The sequence below is a fragment of the Capsicum annuum genome, chromosome 5 (assembly GCF_002878395.1).
Source record: "Capsicum annuum cultivar UCD-10X-F1 chromosome 5, UCD10Xv1.1, whole genome shotgun sequence".
Lineage (NCBI taxonomy): Eukaryota > Viridiplantae > Streptophyta > Magnoliopsida > Solanales > Solanaceae > Capsicum > Capsicum annuum.
Genome location: NC_061115.1, coordinates 30,175,010 through 30,193,355, shown reverse-complemented (window position 1 = coordinate 30,193,355; position 18,346 = coordinate 30,175,010). Strand labels below are relative to the sequence as shown.

General features: G+C 37.7%; 1 protein-coding gene across 1 annotated transcript; it reads left to right on the top strand.

The window, feature by feature from the left end:
* Nucleotides 1–17,459: 17,459 nt before the first annotated feature.
* LOC124898463 lies at nucleotides 17,460–17,972 on the top strand. The gene has a single exon (XM_047412109.1). The coding sequence runs from the start codon at nucleotides 17,460–17,462 to the stop codon at nucleotides 17,970–17,972; it is 513 nt and encodes a 170-aa protein (XP_047268065.1).
* Nucleotides 17,973–18,346: the final 374 nt, after the last annotated feature.

Genomic DNA, 18,346 nt, shown 5'->3' with positions numbered 1-18,346 from the left:
TACATTCATATAGTTCAAAACAAATTTTGAAGGGGTATTATTTTTTTAAAAATCAACAACAAAAACTTGTCAGCATCCCCAGATACTTAAAAATCTCCTAGGTACATAAAAACACAACACAATATGAAATAAAATATGCTACAACACAAAATTAATGTAGACATGTCAGTTATACAATTATACCATGATCGACAAAAAAAGAAGCATGGCACTAAAAACCCATTACGGCTTTTACCCTACCCTAACTAAAAGACTATGCACTATCTCCATAGCATGAAAATAATGTAAAGCAAGGGAATAAGGACATACCTAGGATGCACTAGGCGTCCGTGTCATGATCATCCCCATGTGAGGGTATCTAGATTGGTGGAGGGTATATGATGAGGTTGATGTACTAGAAATTCCATGTACCCATAGCTATATCGGTATGCCTCTACCTAGAAGTAAAATCAATCTCCCTCCAATCACGTATGGCCTATCTCAAGGCCTAATTATATGGAACATTGATATCCTGCAACTTTTCCTATCTACCTCTCTTGGTCCAAACTTAGGGAACCATTTCCTCATCCTCCGCTAATAAGTTAAAGCATATAAGTCCACACGAAGGTGTCAGCTGAACAACTAGATGTATTTCTAGGGGATGGTTGAAATATTACTCTTATTGAGAGAGTGTATCTCTGCCTACAGTATGACTACCTTCTTTCTATTCTCACCTAAAATGGGTGCCTCAATATCACTAAATTGGGCTGACACTCAGCCCTTAAAAACATCTAAATGGGCATGCACCTTATCTCAAAACTCTGGCATCTCAGCCCTATGTGCATCCTATAACCAAGTCTCTACTGCCTCAAGTGTTGTCCAAACCTAAGGCTGAATATTCCCATATAATGATGCCAGCTTGGTATCAACATTCTCTAGATAAGTGGTGGTAGCACTCTGACTATCTACTAAGATCTATAAAAGCTCATGTGATACAAATACCATACCTATTATAGCAGCTATAGCAGAGAGGTGGTTTGGGGTCCCCTCACCCTGAGTGCTCATATCAGGGGCCTCTCTTTGCTCTCCTATCTTGAAATCTAGACTAACACTAACGTCTACCTCTTGTCTCTCTGTAAGATCCATAAGAACTGATGGGCCCTCAGACTGGGTCATAATCACTATTAGAGGCATACATGATTGGGTTTGTTGGATCCTTTATCATACTAGTTTACGCCATGTCTGTTTTCTCTACTCTTCCATCAATACTTGGAATTTCTAGTACATCAACCTCATCATATATTAATTGTACTAGGTAAGGAAATAAAAATATGGTCATCTCTCTAAACTCTCGCTCAGGAATTCATATCGAATGATGGCCTCAATTTAATATCATAATGAGTTGCCATGCTCGCAATCATGCATGTAATTTTTCTGTTATAGTCGGATATAAATGATAACGCATTATTAGCTACCAAAACTTTACAGTAAAATTTAGTATCACTTTCTTAATCACACCTTGCCCCTCTATCTAAAGGGCATCCATACCAAGAGGTAAAATATAACTGGCGATCTATCTTACCAAACCTACCTTCTTACTTTTGTGCTCAATCTTTTGCATAGCGCTTCTATCATGTGCCAATCTCAATCGGTGATCACACTCTACTGTATACATAGGGGTTGTATAATATGGGCCAAAAATGACTCGACAGATGAATGTCGCTGAAATATCAACCATGACCTCTCTCACAAGCACCTAATCTAACTAGGGTAGTTCTTCATGCCTACTACCTTGTGTAGTCAAAGATACTGTGGCATAGTAGGAAGCATAAAACTCTCATATCAATGTCTGGCTATATGAACCCAGGGTTGTAGTAATCCAACCCAAATTATACCTACCAAATGTAGCCTGTAATAATAGTTCTCCATCCAACCCAGACAACTTGATCTATCTCTATAATACCCCGTACTTCTACCTAGCTTGAATTTGTCTCAAGAAGGTTAGAAACTTACTTTGAAAGATGAATCCATTTTTATACACATTGAATTCTTAAGATTTGTACTTTTTGTTGAGTGGGAAATTGAATTATCTTTCCAACAATACCAATTTTATCTAAATCTGATATCGGGTTTGAAAGTTATGGCCAAAATATAAAAAGCAGTAAAAACTGCCCAGGTGCGACGGTGAGAGTCGATGGACCGTCGCCCAAACTGTCTCAGCTAAGGTAGTGAGACCATATTCTGCCTATGGGTGATGGTTCAGGTTAATAAACTATTGAGCTAGCGATGAACCATTGCCCAAGCCATCACACCCGAGATAGTGAACCCTTATTCTGCCTAGGTGCGATGGTCAGGACCAACGAACCGTCGACCCAGCGACGGACTGTCGTACCCACCGTCGCATAATTTGTTCAGTTATTTTAAAGTCATTTTAAAAATGATATTTGGATCTTTTCCACCCGTTGTAACCCCTAATTATATCAAACCAAGGCTCATAAATTCATTATCCATCTACAACATCAAATTAGGGTTTTCTCTTAAAGATAATCCCCAAGAACAAGATCCAAATCCTTCTTCAAGAAACTAAGAGATTCCAAGTTCTTCAAGTCTAAGAACTTCAAGAAACTCACAACCCAGGTATGTCATGTGTTGATTCATGGGTCCTTTTCATCCATGAAGCTTAAGAATCTCTTTTCAAAATCAAAGATTTGTGTATTTATGAATGTTCATGATTTAAATTGAATTGAAATTCATGTTCATGATGTTGTGGGGTTTTGATTCATGTTTGAAACTACATACTCCAATGATTGATCCTAGGATGTGGTGATTTGCATAATAATCATGATAAACCCTTAAATTTATACGTTGATTGATGTATCCATGACTATCAGATGTGTTGATGATTGAATAACCAAAGCATGCTCCCCATGTGTTTGATTAAATTCCTATGTGAAGGAAAAGTGTCATACTAGTATAATAATATGAAATCCCCATTCATGTACAAGTTCATACATGACAAGTGTTTGATGAAATACCTTAGTCAATGAATTATGGATATATGTGTAACCCTTGTGGTTCTTTAGAACTTCTACTTCATGAAATATCCAACTTATTGTATTATGGATTGTGATGTTGGTCATGTATTCAAGAAAGTCATGCTTTGTCAATTTCATGCTATTGAGTCTTGGGGGTACTTGTACCCGACAATTAGTTCTGTTCCTAGAGCCAGTGTAATGTTTTCAAGATACTCTCAGTCGAGCTATGTTCATAGAAATTCAGTCAGTCATGTGACTTAGGAAAACTCAGTAATCTCAGAAATCTAAGAAATTTAGTAATCTCAGTAGTATTCCAGCAGTCAACGAAACTCAGTTAATTCAGTACAGTTTAGTTTAGTAATCTATGTTCAGTGTCTATTCAGATGGGAGTAAGAATTAGCACCGAGTGAGCCCAAGGATGGGAAAATATACTGTCAGATGAGGGTTAATGAGGTGGATAAACACTGTCATCGGAGGGTCCCACCATTCTCTTTTGGGTATACTGTCAGATAAGGGTCACCCATAGCTTGTCCTTATCGGTGGCACGGTATTGACACCCTTCCAATTGGGGTTACAGATTGGACCCCAACTCAGCTATAATGCATTATTTGGGGCATGTCGGTTAGATGGCTACTTCCCATAGTTTTAGTACAGAATCAAGACTATTAGATATATTCATTCATTCTCAGTAATAGAACTCAGATAGTTCTACAGGATTTAGGACTGTCATATAAGTCAACTCAGAATAGTACAGAACTTAGCTAGTTCTATCAGAAACTAGACTATTAGATACAGTCGCTCAGTATTAGTTGTTTCAGTTACACAGTTATCAGTATCTCATGTTATCAGTACTCAAATTCAGTAATCATGTTATCACGAACTCAGTTATAGTTATTATGTATTCATGCATGTATTCTCATGCTCATGTTATTCAGTCAGTTAGTATAGTTCATGCATTTGAACCCTTTGCATTCAGCCTACCTCACATGCATATCAGTACATTCAAATGTATTGACGCATTTATGCTATGGTGTTTTATACCATAGGTTCAGAAGCACGAGCTCCAGAGCATCAGTAGCATTCCAATCTTAGCAGTCAGAGTTAGAAGTGAGTCCTCATCCTTCGAGGACATGACCATTACTTTATTATCTCATTAATTAATTTATTTTAGTAGTTGGAGTTAGTTGGGGGCATGTCCTATTAACTCCTTATTCAGACAGTTCATTCAGTTAGAGGCTTTTCAGACTAGCATGTTCAGACAATTATTTCAGTTGTCTTAGGTATTTCATACCCCCTCCAGATGTTATGTTTTATCAAATATGTTACAGTTTTGTACCTTACCGCCTTACATTTTTTATTTCCATATTTATATAGTATATTATGCAGTGTTCAGGTACAGATATCAGTCATGGGTTAGTTTGTGGTCCTTTGGGGTCATGAGCACCTTGTAGCATTCTAGGTACCAGATTTGGGGTGTTACAGTCTCTTCTTATAAATAGTCCTCTTGGGTCAGCCTATATCGGTCACAAAGTTGTCTCTCTCTTAAAGTAGTTGTAGCCACTCTACACACCACCTTGGTTTAACCTTATCAATGGGCTCTACTAGATATTAGTAGGTTGGGAAATATGGGTTTTCTAGGCTAGAGAATCTTGATGGGATATCTGTGTTAAAGCCTCCTTGGATTTGGGTATTACAGATGACTTCTCCTGAATTATTACCTCAGACCCATCCTTTCATCCCTCCTCAAACTGAGGGTGCTATCTAGTTGCCTCTAGAAATGACTCAGATTCCACCTCCTCTTCCTCATCATCCTCTTACTTCTCAAACTTGGGAGAGTGTAGAGGTGACATCCTAGCCTTATTTATCCTCGACCTGTGTACTAGTGTATTAATATGTGGTTGAACTCTAGCCTGAGTAGAATAAGGTCATCTGCCACACTGTGAACGGTCTGCAAGTGGTACTCCTAAGGTAGATTTAATAGCAATCTTAGTTAGAGCTTGTCTCTGGGATCTATTCCATGGCTGCATCACTCTGGTAAGGGCTGCTCTGGTCGGGGTAATCGGGTACTCATCCATTAAGCCACTACACTTGTAGGATTGTCCCAACTCCTTGAAGGTCCAATCTTTTTCTTTGTAGCCTTTGGTGCCATGTGTACCTAAAAAAATCAAGTGTTAGTATTTGAGAGATAGTAAGGGACTGCAAACTTGAAGAAAACCTTAAAATTCAATAACTTTGAATTTTCCCTGGATTTTACATCCCTATAACTTATACTAAGTCCTAACAAGCCCAATATTTGCACGTAATACTGGACTTAACTTTTCAAAACAAATACGACATACAAAATTCTTGGGATTCCTCGACCTATTCAATTTCACTTCTATTTAGGTCATGATTATTAAGTTTAATTCAAGAAAAATGCACCACTTTAAGATATTTAGGCTAATTCAAGGATCCTACAAATAGGCTTGTTGATTTATACGTAATTTGCATGAAAATAAACATACCAACGCACTTATTTATAGTTTAGGACAAAGTAATACTATTAGGAGCAAAGAATGTTACCTTTGTTTGATGAACCAAAAGTGAAATATGAAGAAATAAAGTGAAACCCTAGCTTGATTGCATAAATAGTTACCTTGGACAAGTTGGTACAAATAACAAATAGTGTTTTAGCCTTTTATTAAGTGGGGGAAATTTGAATTTCTGAGGGAATATGGAATTTTTGAGGTTTGAGACGTTAAAATTAGGTTAAGGGGACTTAATAGGCCTAAGGGGTTGGCTTAGGGTTAGAAGAGGTCAGGGTGGGCCCAGATCTTTAAACAAAACTGGGCCCAAAATCAAACCACTTACGACACCTCCTATGGGCTATAGGTGGCACCTACGGTTCGTAGGTGTTCCACCATAAATGGGCCTAATTTTTTTGACTTTTTTCTCCGCTCTCTGGACTTTGTATTCTAATACTTATTACACTACTTATGAAATCACCATTGGTATTTACAACATCATAAGTAAATTCATAAGTTCAAGTCCAAAAAATCTCCAAAAATCCGCAAAATTTTCTTTTAAAATTCAAAGCACAATTACTTGGCCCTAGTGGGACTTATGAACTTCATGAATTGGTCACGAAGTCCCCTTACCTATAATATTCTTAATAAAGCTATGTATTACCATATTTTAGACTTTTCATCATGCTACTATACCTACAAAAGAAAAAGAAAAACAACCGTGAGCACTAAAATAGTTGGTTGCCTCCCATCCAGAGCTTGATTTAACATCAGAGCACGATGTGTCTAAGTTGGTTACTCTGACTTCACAAACCAGCCCATGGGTTGACTTGTATACACTTCTTGATTTAATGTCGTGGCACGACGCATGTACCTTGATTTCTTAGAATTCATCAAGGTAGCCAAAGGAGTAAACTCCAAGATCATCAACACAATGGATAACCTACACCACCCTTATGTCGGTTCGTTGCTTCATAGTTCTTCAGATACTGAGTGTGACTTTTTCAATATTAACTCTGAATTTGAGTGCTCTCTTTTCCATATCAACCATATTTATACCCATAGAACGGTCTTTCCAATATGATGGTCATCTCGAAGTCAACCTCATAATCCAAAATAATAAAGTCAATTGAGAAAATAAAGTTATCAACTTTCACCAACACATTAAAAGATATGTCAATGGGTTTCTTTACTATACGGTCTGCCATTAGCAACTGCATAGTAGTCGATTCTTGAGGGCTCAATCCCAATTGCCTGAATACTGTTAGCATCATCAAATTAATGTTGGCTCCTAAGTCACATAATGCTCTGGAAAAGATGGATGTCCCTATGGTACATGGGATAGTAAACGCTCCGGGATCACTCTTCTTTTGAGCCAGAGACTTAGAAGTGATTGCACGATAATGGTGCAATCCCCCAACATCCTTAAAACTAGCCGCTCTCTTCTTCATCACCAATTTTTTCATAAACCTGGCATACCCAGGTATCTTCTCCAAGGCCTCAAGAATAGGTATGTTCAAGCTCAACTCTTTCAACATATCAATAAAATTCTTGAACTTTCCTTCTTACTTCTTCTATTTTAGTCTTTGAGAAAAGGTGAGGCTGATTGTGGGATATGCTTCACTACAGGATCATCGATCTTTCCCTTACCCTTATTCTCACCAATACTAACATCAACACCCGTCATCTTGTATGACTTCATGGAAGGTATCTCATCAACCACAGTACTATCATTCTTCGGTATATCCACAGTAGAAAATAGGGGATCAACAGTAGACGTACCACTTTGAGTGGTTATAGAGAGATAATGACCATCATTCTTTGGTTTCTGAACTGTATTTCTCAAAAGGGTACCAGACTACTGCCCAAACTACTGTTGTAACTGCTTAATCATATTCGCATAAGACTCAGCCTTCTGGACTAGACTTGAGGTATCATCCTTAATCTTCTTAAGGAATGTTTCCTGATTTTCTTGACACTTCACCAGTTTGGACAACATGTCCTTCATTCTTGATTGAGTATCATGGGTTCCTGGTGAAATATACTTGTCTCTCTTTTGCTTATAGTCATCCTTTCTTCTCCAGTCACCATCACGCTCTCTACTACAGTCTCTGTATCTATCTCTGTAAAAGTTTTGACCTTGGTTTCCTTGCCCCTTGTCTTGGAAACTCACTAATTTTTTATCAAGATACTTAGCCTCTTCTTCCAAATCAAACTCATCTGATCTAGAGGTTGCACCCTATGAACCTACCACATTTACCTTCTCAGGATTAACTATTATGAATTGTTTTGTTAGCAACCCAATATCAATTCTAAGCTCTGGAATCTCTTATGCCACAAAATCATCACCCATTCTATGGTTGAAAAAATCCCTAATGGAATTAGTGATAGCACCTCTCTCTGTCTCCTGAGTGTGCCACCATAGGTTGGTTAGAGAGATACAGTCTAAAATATCAGATACTGCCTCCTAGCATAAATGCATGAAAGCTTCTCTAGTGATTGTATCTACCATGGCTCTGGAACTGGTGTTTTGGGCTTTATAAAATATCTCAAGCAAGTTTATCCCTGAAATGTGATGACTGGATACTATGCTCAACTTTTTCTGAAACTGGAACCATGCCTTGTACATCGACTCAGAATATAGCTGCCTGAAGTTGTATATCTCATTATTTAACTCCAACATTCTAGATGGAGGGAAGAAATAGTCTAAGAATTGCTTACACAAATCATGCCAAGTGGTAATCAATCCTCTAGGAAGTTCCCCCAAACACAAAGAAGCATCTCCAATCAAGGAAAAAGGGAACAACCTTAATCTAAGTGCCTCTTGATCTACCCCAGTTATGATGTAAGAAGTGCAGGTCCTAATAAAATTAGCAAGATGCATATTTTCATCATCTATAGCCAAACCTGCAAACACACCTTTAAATTTCAAGAGATGGATCATGGCACTAATTATGTTAAACTTAATACCTACTGGCAAAGTAGAAGGAATGGTGGCTCCTATTTTTATTCGCTCAACGTATCCCATATCCTCCTCATCGTTGTATGGATATAAGTGCTGGTATGTTGGGATCACTTGAGCTCGACCACTTCGAACTCTATCTCGATTACCATTGAGTGTTACATGACGATTAAGTATTTATCTCTGCCTAGCAAGCTTCACTTCCTAATCTATGCACTGAACTTCAGCATCCCTTCTCATGTTAGTAGTTATATCAACTAACAATTGCTCCACTTACTGATTAGCAATGTCTTGAACTCTTGTCGGAGGTGGTGGAGGAACAACATTAGGATCATACCAAACCCCTAAAAGATTGCCTGCACGCACTTGTTTTGTCATTATTATTAGGCTGTAAGGTTCTTTCTAGGTTAGTATTTAGTGAGAGTAAGGGAATACCTTAACACCTGGTGTGAGGTATACACCACTGTACACCCAACTAAAAAAGAAAACAAAAACTGAAAAACCTTAGCAACTACAATCAATAACTCAACACTGTATTCTCTGGCAATGGCGCCAAAATTTTGATGTCGTCCAAAGCTATACCTCTAATTGAGACTAAAGCGGTCCAAGAAAATTATAGTAACCCAACTCAAGTTGGGGTCGAATACCAAGAGAATATGTTGAATTATATCTCACTTGTTGGAATCTACGGGCAGTACTGAAAGTAAATAAGGGGTTTGTAGTAGTAATCTCGAACAAGTAACAAAACTCAACTTTGATTGTCATCAATCAAAAATGAACACTAGGACTGTATTCGTCCTGGATTCTTAACTCGGTAGGTTATCTTGCTTTATTGAACCAACTCGATATCTTGCATACAGATCTGATAAATTATGTACCATCAACTATCTTGTGGACTCATTGATAGATTTCACCCTTTACCTTTTGAGTCTAAGGATGTCACATTACTAACCCTTATCGTAGATACGAGTTAACTATTACCTTTTGGGTCTCAAGCTATTAGATGAAAAATAACCATCTTAAGTAGATAATGCTTATTAGCTTAGATCTATAATTAATCTTCAAATTACTATTGCGATTAGCATTTTCTAATCCCTACTCCTCTTGTGAAGTACGTAGTGATATACTAGGTGGGATATTAATGTTTGCAACTGCTATGAAATCTATTAAACTAAATGTAACCATAATACATGCAAGAATATCGTCCTTGAGTCAAAGGACCCCTATGGTCTAAATTCAAGATTGAATGAATTCGCATACTACACAAATAATTAGCATGCCATATTGGAATAGGATTTATGGCTTTGGGATTATCAGCACATCGGAATCATGGTCTATATTGTAGCCCAAAATATGGGGCGTTACACATTGAGATTCTCAGGCAATTCGATATCAGGCAGGTGATACCACTAATAATGCCTACACTTAGATTCTTCACTTAGTATGATGAATTTGAAACTCACCTTAAGCAATACATGGTAAATGGGTGGAAAAGAAGAAAAACACAGGAAATCTCCTTCCATATTGGGTATGAACCCAAAGTTAGTGACACATACAAGGAATGGTTGAAAAAGAGTCTTGCTGGAGCATTGATCCCAGGATCGAATGTACCTACTTGGATTATTGATATGGAATCAGAGCATCAGGTACAACTCTATAGAATTTGAGATAAATTCTAAAAAAATAAGATCGCGCACCGACATAGGCATATTAGAAGATGCCTCAACCATACGCATGTTGAGATAAGAGTTAAAGAGAGCTAGAGAAGAAACTAATAATACTAGGTAGTGGTTGATTGATTTGGATAATTGCATGGCTGCTCAGATTGGCGACATAAAAAAATATCCTACGAGAACAAGGTGCAATTGTATGGATGTCATTTGATCATCAACAGATATCAAATATGGATGGAGGTGAACAAGGCTAAGACGGCAAAGGCAAGCGAAGGGGCATCCATTAGCTACTTTTTTTATCCCCCTACGTGGGACCTTATTTTCTTTCATGTTATCTTTTTTTACCCTAAAGATTGTATCTCTCTTTGTTATCTTTTGTAGGAATTTATTCCCTTTTTCATATCTATGAAAATTGGGGGGATAATGGATTGGCTTTAAAAGGGCATATATTTTCTTCAAAATTCATTAGGCCTAAACCCTTAGCTCAAAAGGGTCACCCCAATTAGGACACGCATTATGTTTTTATGTGATATAATAGTCTTATGTGTTTATGTGTGTTTGTTTGAGTCAAAAACAAATTTATCCACTATGGTCCCATGGATCAGTTTGGCTATGACACAGATAACTCTATCTGTTTACTTCTTGTCAAGTATCTTGCATTACTTATCACATATGGAAACTAACACATCTGTCTTTGAGTTATTTAACTTTGTAGATAATAGAAAAATGGTCTGTGTTGAAATAAGCTAGCAAAACATCCTTACTTCATCTGGTCAAAAACGCGTAAGATCCCATCCCCTAATCATCTTTCAAATATGACTGGAAGTGATGAAGAAAATACATTGATCAACAGGGATGATGTAATAGTGAAGCAAAATGAGATGATTGTTGAACTCAAGAGAAAGTTTGAAATGCTTTAGGAGAAGATGAATCGTACTCGAGATTTGGCTAACCCAGTCATCACTGTCAATGCTTTCACTCCAAATTCCTCCACTCAGTATGCTTATTCTTGGGGACCATTAAAATAATATATCGTCTGTCTCAACTCTTCAATTGGTCTAAAACACCAATCGAGAAAATAACCCAGATGGTTACCATCCACAAAATCCATTTCTGACCCCACAAAATCCATTTCCAAATTCACAAAATTCACTTCCAAATCCACAAAATTAGCTCCTAAATCCACAAAATTCGCTCCTAAACCCACAAAATTCATACCCAAATCTACAAAATCCATCTTTGAATCCATAAAATTCATTTTCGAATCCACAAAATCCCTCTCAAATTCCACCAAACTACTCTCAAATTCCATAAAGCTTTTCCAATTTCCAAAAGATCCTCCCTACCTACCACCCAACCTCCTCTCATCTTCAAAATCAAGCTACCCTTCTAAATCTTTCTCATGTCATCATATCCCCTGACATCTATAATTCCTTTCCCAATCTCGAGGTAGAACATTACATGGAGAAGGAAAAAGATTGAAGGACTAAGCATAAAATAAAGTTGCTACCTACGAATCAAGAGATTATGACTATTAAGGAATCTCATGGGATGGGGGAAAATTATGGTCTGGTTTATGATGATCTATGTGTTCACCCTAGAGTAGATCTACCAGAAAAATACAAGGTCCCTAAACTCAAAGTATTTGACAGTACTGGAAATCCAATGGCTCATCGGAGAAGGTATTGTGATTAAATGATGGGGTAAGAAAAATGAGGCATTATTGATGCGCTTATTCAGTTGAAGCTAAAGTGGTGAAGCCTTAGATTGGTTCACGTCTCAAGACCTAAAAACATGGACTACTAGGAGGGCATTGACTAAAGGTTTCCTTATTAGGTTTACGTTTAACATCAACATAGTCCCTGACTGATACTCATTAGACCGTATCAAGCTAAAGAATGATGAGTGTTTTCAAGACTATGCCTTCCGTTGGAGAAAAAAAGTGGCCAAGGTACAACCTTCCATGTCTGAGGAAGAGATGGTGTATGTGTTCTATCGTTCTCAGAGGGGAGAATATTATATTAGGATGGTATTCACTATTAGGGAAACTTTAGCAGATTTGGTAAAAATTAGGGAATCGCTAGAGGAAGGTATTCGAACAGGAAAGATTTTCAAAACCCCAACATCGTTTGGGAATTTTATGTTCCAAAGAAGAAAAAGAAAGATGTAGGTGCGGTCTTTGTCAATTCTATTGCTAAGTTGAAGAAGATATTTAAGCCTAGAAACACTCTCTCCTCTTTGCCATCACCAAATTTTTAACATGTATTATAAACCCAACCCTAGTACCAAGATCCACTTCAAAATATCCAATTTCAATACCAAGCTCTACTTCTAAATGTCCAATCCTAATACCAAGATCCACTTTCAAATATCCAATCCCAATACCAAAATCCATAGCCAAATATTTTACCCCAATACCAAGTTCCACAGCCGAATTATCAGGCTCATGTTCAAGCTACCCTTCCAAGTAACCAAACAAATGTCCAAGTGCCTCCAAATTATCATCAAGTACCTTCTCCTGCTAATTAGAACCATTATAACCCCCAATATCCGAACCTTGAAAAAAGACCTCCCCAGAACTTCACATCATTGGCCGAAAGTCGCACCCAACTCTTTAGGAGATTGAAGGTTGTGGGTCATTTATAGTCTATCCAACCAAAACTTATCAATCCCAACTACTGATTTTTTCATGCTGATAAGCATTGTGCCTATCATTCGGGAGCAGCAAGGCATAGTACTGAGGATTATGTTAGTCTAAAGCATAAGATTCGAGATTTGATTGATCAAAAACTCATCACATATCAGTCACTGGTACCAAATGTCAATAGTAATTCATTGCCTAATCATAGGGGAGTTGCAGTTAACATGATTGAAATAGAGAGTGAATGGGTGTCTAGAAAGACCATCAGTAAGGTGAATTCAAAAGAGTTCAAAAAGATAGAAGAGGAAGAGAAGATAGAGAGAGTCATAGCTTCCTTAAGTGTCAATGAGAAGCCCCTATTTACAGTAATGACGGCCCTAACTCAGGTGTACACTCCTCCACCTAGAAAGGAATTTATTGGAGAGACTGTCATTGCCTAAGGTATGACACGGTCTAGATGATGCTACATGCCTGAAGATTTGATGAATAGGAAGTATTCACAGAAAAGGCCAACACTGAAGGACAGGCCGAGGAATTTTGGAGGTGTATGCAATCAAAATACTACTCAATTGTAAAGTATTTAGAGAATACTCCAGCCCATATTTCTATTTTGGCACTATTAATAAGTTATAATACCACTGACAAGCTTTATTGAAGGTCTTGGATGAAACTATGTTCTCGCAGGTATGAGTGTCAAGAATCTTACTGCAATGATAGGAAATATTGTGGGAAGTCATCACATATTGTTTAGTAAGGAAGAGTTGTCATTTGAGGGAGTGATGCATAATAAAGCCTTGCACATCACTATCATTTGTTGGGACTATGTGATTAATCGGGTATTGATAGATGATGGATCTGGTCTGAACATTATTTCTCTTTCAACATTAATTTAAATGGGCTATGATTTGGGAAAAATTTGCCAAAGCTACGTAAGCGTAGGGTAATTTGATAAAGGGTAGAGAGATACCATAGGTGAAATTGACATGTACATCCAAAAAGGACTTGCAAAATTCAAGGCTAAGTTTGATGCTATGGATATTCATCCTAGTTATAACCTGCTCTTGGTAAGACCATGGATACATGGTGCAAAGGCAGTTTCATCATCCTTTCATCAGTTATTGAAGTTCATTTGGGAGGATCATGAAATAGTCATCCAAGGAGAAGGAAGCCATGAGAATTATCCCAATGGTTATATGCCAGTGATTGAAGATATCTCAAAGGCTAGTAGTTTTTATACAGTGGAAATCGTAAGTCTTGTGGAGAAGGATCTGACGCCCAAAGTTCTAATGCCTTCTGTCTGTAAAATGATTGCGACTGTGAAATGGAGAAATGGTTCAAGCCTAGTTGGGGTTTGGGTAAGAATCTGGAAGGAATTATTGAGCCTATTATGGTCTCAGAGAAAGCATCTAAGTAAGGGTTAGGATATCAATAGGCAGAGGAGGATGAGTTTGAGGATAAGCAAAGACGAGTCTACCTAGGCCCTTACCACTCCTATACCATTCATTTCCCATGTGTGAGATATAGAATCATGATGGTCTTGGAGATGGGATAGGAAATCTGTTTGAGGGATGCAATGATGTACTAGAAAATCTCTCCAAGTTCAGTAGGGTGAAGAAAGTTTCACCAGGAGAGGCTTTGCAAAACTGGATCTCCACTTCACTCATAACCTATCACCCATCGTGGTAGATAAAAGGACAATAACTAGTAGTTTTAAAAAATTGATGATGATTCGGAGGAGGCCCCGTGATCCACCCTTTTATGACTCAAATTTTCTTTTCATGTTTTACTACTTTCAAAAAGGCATGGGCCAATGTCATGTCATGTCAAAGCTTAGACAAACAAAATAAGGGGAATACTGATGATTAGAAGAAAGAAAATGACGAATGGTTAGTGAAAGATATAGATAAGTTTGAGAATCAAGAAAAGCCCAACCTAGAGAAAATTGAAACAGTCAACCTAGGTGATCATAATGAAATCAAAGAAACAAATGTCAGTGTCCACTTATTAGAAGCACAAAAAAGAGAGCTCATTCACTTGTTATGGGAGTACATTGACATATTTTCTTAGTCCTACGATGATATACCAGGATTAAGCACTAACATCACATCGCATAAGTTACCAATCAATCCCGTGTTTGATCCAGTTAAGCAAAAAATATGGAAATTCAAGCCAGATTTAAGTTTGAAGATCAAGGAAGAAGTGATGAGAAAAATTTAGTCTAAGGCTGTGGCGGTCACAAAATATACGACATGGCTAGCCAACATCATCCCAGTGCCAAAGAAAGACGGTAAAATTCGAATTTGTGTTGACTATAGAGATTTGAATAGAGCCATTCCTAAAGATAATTTTCAGCTAGCCAACATCCACACCCTTATCGATAATTGTGCGAAGCATAAAATATAGTCTCATGTGGATTATTTTGCTGGGTATCATCAGATATTGATGGATGGTGAAGATGCATAAAACATAGCTTTCATCATGACCTGTGGTGTTTATCATTACAGGGTAATGGCGTTTGGTCTTAAGAATACGGGTGCAACATACATAAGGGCTATGATGATGATTTTTCATGATATGATTCATAAAAAGATTGACGTGTATGTAGATGATGTAATTATCAAATACTGCAAGAGTTTGGATCATCTGACTTAGGTGGAAAAATTCTTTAACAAATTGAGAAAGTACAATTCGAAGTTGAATCCCACTAAGTGTGCTTTTGGTGTGCCAGCTGAGAAGTTACTAGGGTTCGTAGTTAGCAGAAGGGGCATCGAACTAGACCCGTCCAAAATCAAAACAATTCAAGATTTGTCACTGCCAAGGACCAAGAAAGAAGTTATAAGTTTCCTAGGCTATTTGAATTACATTAGCAGGTTCATTTTCCAGTCAACAGTCATCTGTGAACCAATTTTCAGGATGTTGAAAAAAAATGCATTGAATGAGTGGATAGAAGAATGTCAGAAAGCTTTGACTGAATGAAGGAATATTTATCCACGCCGCCTATTTTAGTTCCACCAAGGGAAGAAAGTTCGTTGTTGCTTTACCTATCAGTCTCAGAAAATGCTTTTAGATGTGTCCTCGAGCAACATGATGAGATCGGTAAGAAAGAGAAAGCCATCTACTACTTGAGTAAAAATTTTATGTAGTACGAGGCTCGTTACACTCTTGTAGAAAGGATGTGTTATGCTTTGACCTGGGCTGCCCAAAACGTTGAGGCATTATCTATCCTCATACATAATTTATCTCATTTTGAGAATGGATCCATTGAAGTATATTTTCCAGAAAGTCATGCCTACAGGAAAGTTAGCTAAGTGGCAAATGTTACTGAGTGAGTTCGACATTGTGTATGTAACTCAAAAGGTAATCAAGTGGCAAGCCTTAGCTGATCATTTAGCAGAGAATCCGGTTGATGATGAATATGAGCAACTTCAAACTTACTTTCTAGATGAGGAGATTTTATTCGTGGGAGAAGACATTGCAAAAATTTACCTCGGATAAAGGCTATTCTTTGATGGGGTAGTCAATTTCAATGGATTAGGAATTGGAGCAGTTTTGGTGTCAAAAATAGGCCAACACTATCCAGTGACTGCTAAGTTGCGTTTCCTGTGCACCAAGAACATGGCCGAATATAAGGCTTGCATCTTAGGTCTCAAATTGGCACTTGATATGGGTGTTCATGAATTTCTAGTCATCGGAGACTCAGACTAGTTAATTCACCAGGTACGGGGAGAATGGGTGGTAAAAAACTCCAAAATTACTCCTTGTGTGGAGCTGGTGCAGGAATTATGTCAAATATTCAAGGAAGTTAATTTCAAATATATCCTAAGGATACAGAATGAGTTTACTGATGCTTTTGCCACTATATCCTCCATGATTTAATGACCAGATCAGAGTTACGTTGATCCTTTGGAAATAAGATTGAAGGAGCAACCCGTGCATTGTACACACGTTGAAGAGGAGCCTAATGTAAAGCCATGGTACTATGGTATTAAAAGGTATTTAGAATCTGGAATATATCCTGAAGAGGTCAGCAACAGTCAGAAGAAGACAATTCGGCATTTGGCAAAGAATTATTTTACAAGGGGGGAATCTTTTTTAGGAGGACTCCAGGCTTAGGATTCTTAAGATATGTTGACACTGCGGAAGCCAATAAATTAATAAAGGAAGTGCACATTGGATTTTGCAGGCCCTACATGAATGGTTTGCCCTTGTTAGAAAGTTCCTGAGAACTGGTTACTTCTGGATGACTATGTAAAATAATTGTAGCAAGTATGTGCAGAAGTGCCCAAAATGTCAGATACACGGAGATTTGATCCGAATACCTCTACTTAGGGTATGGATGTTATCGGGCCAATAGAGCCAATGGCATTAAATGGGAATAGATTTATTTTGGTTGCTATTGATTACTTTACTAAGTAGGTCAAAGTTGTTTCATATAGAGCCGTCACCAAGAAAGTGATTGTATATTTTCTTAAGAATAACTTGATTTACTGATTTGGAGTGCCCGAATCGATCATTACAGATAACAAGGAAAACTTGAACAGTCACTTGATGAATGAGATTTATGATCCGTTCAAAATCATTTATCGCAACTTGATCTCATATCGTCCACAGATGAATGAAGCTGTGGAACCCGCCAATAAGAACATCAAGAAAATCTTGAGAAAGATGATTGAAAATGATAGATCATGGTATGAGATGTTGCCTTATGCTTTGCTAAGGTATCATATAATAGTTCGAACCTCCACGGGGGAAACTCCTTATCTACTTGTTTATGGGAATGAAGTTGTGATACTTTCCAAGGTTAAAATATCTTCCTTGAGGATTATTCAAGAAGCTGGACTAAGTAACGAAGAATGGGTTCACGATCGCTATGAGCAACTCATGTTGATTGATGAAAAGAGAATGGTTTTCGTGTGTCATGGACAGTTGTACCAACATAGAATGGTTCGTACCTTCAACAAGAAAGTACAAACTCAAATATTTGAAGTCAGGCAATTGGTTCTCAAGTTAATATTCCCCCACCAAAAAGAGTACAAATGCAAGTTCGCTCTGAATTGGCAAGGGCCATATATAGTTTGCAAGGTACTATTCGGAGGAGCTCTGATTCTATTTGAGATGGATGGTCAAGAGTGGACCAAACCAATCAATTTTGATGCTGCAAAGAGATACTATGTTTGAAGGACATTTTGTTTTTTGGTTTCCTTGGTTTATTTGTACTTGCCTTTATAGTAGTAATTGATTTATGATGTGTAAGTTCCTAGAACCCCGATCCTTTATGTACGAACCACGTTTGACCTGAATTCTCAAGAAAGGGATATGTAGGGGACCTATGTCGGCTTCGGTCAACCCCCTTAGGAGAATTATCCTTTCCTTTTATGTATGAACTACGTTTGACCTGAATTCCCAAGAAAGAGATACGTAAATGGCCTATGTCGGCTTCTGTCAACCTTTTAGATTTTTCTATATACCCCTAGCATAGTCCGAAACTACGTTTGACCTGATTCCTGCTTCAAAATGATACATAGGTACCCCAACTAGCTTGATCATACCAC